This window comes from Nuphar pumila, chromosome 6, assembly GCF_984573655.1.
Source record: "Nuphar pumila chromosome 6, dmNupPumi1.hap1.1, whole genome shotgun sequence".
NCBI lineage: Eukaryota > Viridiplantae > Streptophyta > Magnoliopsida > Nymphaeales > Nymphaeaceae > Nuphar > Nuphar pumila.
In genome coordinates this window covers 134,100,304-134,105,408 of record NC_143254.1, presented here as the reverse complement: position 1 = coordinate 134,105,408, position 5,105 = coordinate 134,100,304, and the positions used below count along the sequence as shown (strand labels likewise).

The window sequence follows — 5,105 nt, the reverse complement described above, 5'->3', positions numbered from 1 at the left end:
GACTCGTGTAAAGAAGAGATTATGATACCACCCGTATCCCGACATTATTACGAGCTTAGGACCTCTTTGATTCGGCTGAACCGCATCTTATTCTTATGGTAAGCACGCATTTATTATCGAGATTGGTGTGCATAATGAGTTGGTGGGAATCCAAGGTCTGACGGGCCCAACCAAGCGCTGGTGCGATTCAAGGTGTATGTGGACCAACTGTACTTGTATCGGCGGGGGACTTGAAGTTGCAACCAACCAGGACCAGACGTCACGATCCCCCAAGCACAAAACAAAAGGCAAAGGGACAGAACAAGGTGTCGGTTTGCAGTTGGACACTTGGGACACCACATGTGCAGAGTTCCCCACTTTTAACCCACACCCTCTGTCTCTAGGCGCACGTGCTAGGCAACCAATCGAACGGTACTGCGTGCCGTAATGCACAGCCCGAAGATGAATGGGAACGGACTCAATACTAGACAATTTTTTACACGTAATGAACATCCAAAGCCGAGGCTCCCTTTCTTTCTCGCTCTTCTTGGCACACACACACACAAGACACGAATACAACGCATACACATACACATATATACACGCGCTTATACACTTCAGAGGCGCCTTTTTAATCCTTAGCCCTGCAACTCACCGCCCCAGCCCTCCCTCCTTCAACCCTCTCTTTCTCTCAAGCGCTCGCTCTCCACCACCACCACCACGGAGAAACTCCCATCTTCCGCTTTGATCACAAGAAGACTGATTTTGATTCATGGAGACATGGGTGGCGAAGGTGTCGAGCACGTTGAAGAAGGTGGTGCTGAAGAACAGGCAGCTGCTGAGCGGGGGTCCGACGGTGGGGGTGCTGGCCTTCGAGATGGCGGGGCTGATGTCGAAGCTGCTGCAGCTGTGGCAGTCCCTCACGGACAAACAGATCGCTCGCCTCCGCCACGACGTCATCAACCAGGAGGGCGTCCGTAAGATCGTCTCAAACGACGACTCCTTCCTTATCGGCCTCGCCTGCGCCGAGATCGTCGACGCCCTTCGCCTCGTCGCTCTATCCGTCGACCGCCTCGCCGCCCGCTCCGCCGACCCGGCCCTCCAGAAATTCTGTAGTTTCTTCCGCGACTTCGCCGACTCGTCGGGCTCCATCGTCGACACCCACGGTTGGGTGCTGGCACCGAAGGATATGGATGCCAAGCTCAAGAAGGCGGGCCGCTACGTCGCCCAGACGGCTCGGCTATACAAGGAGATGGAGACTCTGTCGGAGTTCGATGGCGCGTTGAGGAGGCTGCAGACCGGCGGTGGTAACGAGAAGAAGGCGACGGATCTGCGGGAGAGAATCGATTGGACCAAGCAGGAGGTGAGGTTCCTCAAGGACACCTCCCTATGGTCTCGCAACTACGACTCCGCCGTTGCCCTCCTCGTGAGGCTGGTCTGCACCGTCGTCGCCAGGGTCAAGGTTGTCTTCCGCCACGGCGATCCGGTCCCTGCATCTCCGGTTTTCCCCAGAAGCTCCTCCGTCTCGGCCGTGGTCTACCCATCATCCGAATCCACCACCAATTACCAGTTCGCATCCGGACCGCTGAGGCCGACGACTCCGGCTCCGCTCGAGGAGCCGGCAGCCGAGCCGTCGGGTGATGGTCTCTTCGAGACGTGCTCCAAGCTGCTGGAGCCGCCGCCGTTGACTCTCGGCTCAGCCGCGCTGGCTCTGCACTACGCGAATGTGATCATCGTGATCGAGAAGATGGCCCGGTCGCCCCACCTGATCGGGAGCGACGCGAGGGACGACCTGTACGGGATGCTGCCGGCGAGCGTCCGGGCGTCGCTGAGGGCCCGGCTCAGGTCGTGCCGGACCACCAACCTGGAGGGCGGCTTCTGCGCCGCCGACCCGGCGCTGGCGGAGGAGTGGAGCGACGCCCTCAAGAGGATCCTCGACTGGTTGTCACCCCTGGCCCACAACATGATCCGGTGGCAGTCCGAGAGGAACTTCGAGCAGCGCCGCCTGGTTTCGGCCACCAACGTGCTGCTTCTCCAGACCCTCTTCTTCGCCAACCAGGCCAAGACCGAGGCGGCCATCACCGAGCTTCTCGTGGGTCTCAACTATATCTGGAGGTACGAGAGAGAGCTCAACGCCAAGGCCTTCTTGGACTGCAATTATGCCATCGCCTCCATCTGAGTTGAATTCAAGCCAATTTCCACCGTTAATTATATATATATTATTTATTCTCTTTTGCCCGCTTTTTGTTTTTTCCTTCTCTCTTCCCTATATCTTGGAAAATCTGTTATAAGAGCCATATAGGTTGGTGGTGAGAAGACATATGAGATGTATCATGGATAGAGGATCTTGATCTTTTCGTTCTTGGCTTTCTTTCTTTTGATCTCTTTCTGGGTTGTGATGCTAATTTTGATGTACATAGAATTTGCACGGTTAGTTCCCCTCATCTTGAGAAATAAAATTAATGCTGAAAGGAATTTTATACACTTCCATCTTGGATGAATTTCTACTCCTCTCTCTCACTCATATGCAAATATATAGTTTCAGAGCTGTTTCATAATTTAATTTGCTGAGTCGGCAGCTCTTTTCTCAAGTATGAAACCGAGCATGGACCAGCAGTGGGGCAAAATCGTAATAAACAAGAATGTTGTCAATTGCAAGTACCCCTTTTGGGTGTTGCGTGTTCTCCCCCGAAGATGCTCTTGCATGTTCGGGGGTCTGAATGAGCGCCACGTATATAAGCACGTGGGGCTCTTATTCTCGTGTGGGTCTGCATCACTTAGCATCAGAGTCAGGTGCGGTTGCAAAGACTTAAGTACCCTTTTCTGCTATTCTCGCTATGAAATGATGGTTCGAGAAAAAGAAAAAAATGTCCTCCATTCAAAAAAATGGAAATGACGGTTCGAAAAAAGGACAAAAATGTCCTCCATCCAGAAAGTCGAAGATGATGTTAACTCTTCAAAATCCAAACGTTCTGTTTTTGCCCTAAGCAGTAAACTTTTGTACCATCTGCTGTAACAGGAGTTCCCTTTGACGACACACCCTTTACCGTCGTCTGCTGCCACCAGAGCAGCCTTTGTCGTTGTCTCGAGTCCATGTTCTTGCCTTGGTTTTTAGCTTGTGTTACAACACATTGCCCCCTTCTCGTTCTTGCCTTGTGTTACAAAATATTTCCCAGGTTCGCGATCAATTGGTTCGATCATTGGTGGGCGTCATAGGGGCATTTGTCGGCCATCTCTTTTTATAGTCTTCTCTTCTTTTTCGTTGTCGTTAGGCAGTATGGAAGAAAGCAATGACGCACAAACATTCCAACAAGTGCCATTAAGACGTCGTGAGTACCTTTCCATGTCATCATGCTATTGTTGAAGAACATATGTCATCGTGAGTGCCATTAGAGCATTGTTTTGTTATTGCAGGTGGATCTTGTCCTTTCGATAGTTGGAAAATGAAAGATATTTGTAAGATGCTGGGACCTGTTGACAAGAATGCTTGTTTACATATGCGAGGAAGGGCCTCTACTCCATCCGGTATCGTCCATTAACTCAGTATATGTAATGTATCACAAATTGCGATTGTAGTAACATACTACCGATTTGTGAGATATTGTTTTGTTTGTTAATATCGATTTGTAAGCTATTATGATGAATTTTCGTATCGATTTGAAATATATTTTGCGATATGTATATCGATTTGTAAGATATTATGTGTTTTGTAGTGTTAATTTGTAAGTTATTATGTTGAATTTCCGTATCGATTTATAATATATTTTGCGATATATATATCGATTTGTAAGATATTATGTGTTTTGTAGTGTCAATTTGTAAGCTATTATGCTGAATTACCGTATCGATTTGTAATATATTATGCGATATGTATATCGATTTGTAAGATATTATGTGTTTTCTAGAATCAATTTGTAAGATATTTGTAGAAAGGCTTTTAAAACATGTGTGTGCAGAAATACATTATTGCGCGCTTGCGGTGGCGATTTTCGTATTCAAATCACTGCTCATTTATTGATTTCTATTGAAATCGCTTCACAACGTCGTAGATATAATTAAATCGTTGTCACGTGAATCAGTATCGTCAACACACATATACGACAAAATGTTTCTTTTATTGGCATGGTAAGTAACAACTCAATGCATAGTATAAGCAAATAAGAAATCGTGGTTGCTTTTATACTGTGATTCATTCAATCGTTTCTTTGACTTGCTTAACCTTATCGGTATCCGTTTAACGTAAAATGATATCTTGCTTATGACAGTGGTGAGCTTATCACCTGGTTGCAGTGAAGATGATCTATCTCAATCATTGGAAAGTTGTGGAGAAGTGAACATGTGCACTAATGATGCACATGATAAGAAGGGTGCAAGCATTGGATTCACTCTTGACTTAAATGTTCTAGCAGAAGAAATGCAATTCGATAATGAGGTAGACGATCATGACAGTACACTTGATAAAGGTGCAGGCACTGGGAATGTACATGATATTACACTTGACTCTGTTCCTGTAAAAGGAATGTAGTTTAATAATGAGGAAGCTGCATATAAATTTTACAATGATTATGCCTTAAAACTTGGCTTCAGTGTTAGAAGGTATTATTGGTCAAAAAATGTACAGGGTGTCGTGGTGAGAAAGACATATGTTTATTCTAAGGAAGGTTGAAAGAAGTCAAGTGAAAATTCAACAAAAAGTAAGCCAGATTCAAGGTATGGATGTCCAACGAGAATAGTGTTAAGAAGACTTTCAAATGAGAAATATGTAGTTCATACTTTAATCAGTAATCATAACCATGATTTATCTACTTCATTTATAACTCCTATGTTAAGGTCACATCGTAAAGTAACTGAAGCGCATGCTGCAATTGCTGAAATAGCTGATAGCGTCGGCATTACACCAAGGAAGATATACAATTTGTGCATGCACATAGATGGTAGTCGCGAGAATGTGCCATTCACACCTATGGATCTAAGAAACTACTTGAGAAGAAAGAGGACAGATAATATGAAGAATGGAGAAATATGTTCTTTGGTTGATTACTTACACAAGAAATCAAACATTGACCCTTGGTTTTTTTAGTGCAATGCAACTGGATGAAGATGAATATGCTGTGAATATGTTTTGG

At 46.1% G+C, this 5,105-nt stretch overlaps 1 protein-coding gene across 1 annotated transcript; it reads left to right on the top strand.

The window, feature by feature from the left end:
• The first annotated feature begins 646 nt into the window (after positions 1-646).
• LOC149836353 (protein PSK SIMULATOR 1-like) lies at positions 647-2,461 on the top strand. Its single transcript, XM_090010859.1, has one exon. It carries the CDS (start codon positions 752-754, stop codon positions 2,156-2,158), a length of 1,407 nt encoding a protein of 468 aa, XP_089866985.1. The 5' UTR covers positions 647-751; the 3' UTR covers positions 2,159-2,461.
• Positions 2,462-5,105: the final 2,644 nt, after the last annotated feature.

Bases quoted from the DNA above. Each gene is read 5' to 3' on its own strand.
- LOC149836353 (XM_090010859.1), top strand. From the start codon at position 752: ATGGAGACATGGGTGGCGAAGGTGTCGAGCACGTTGAAGAAGGTGGTG.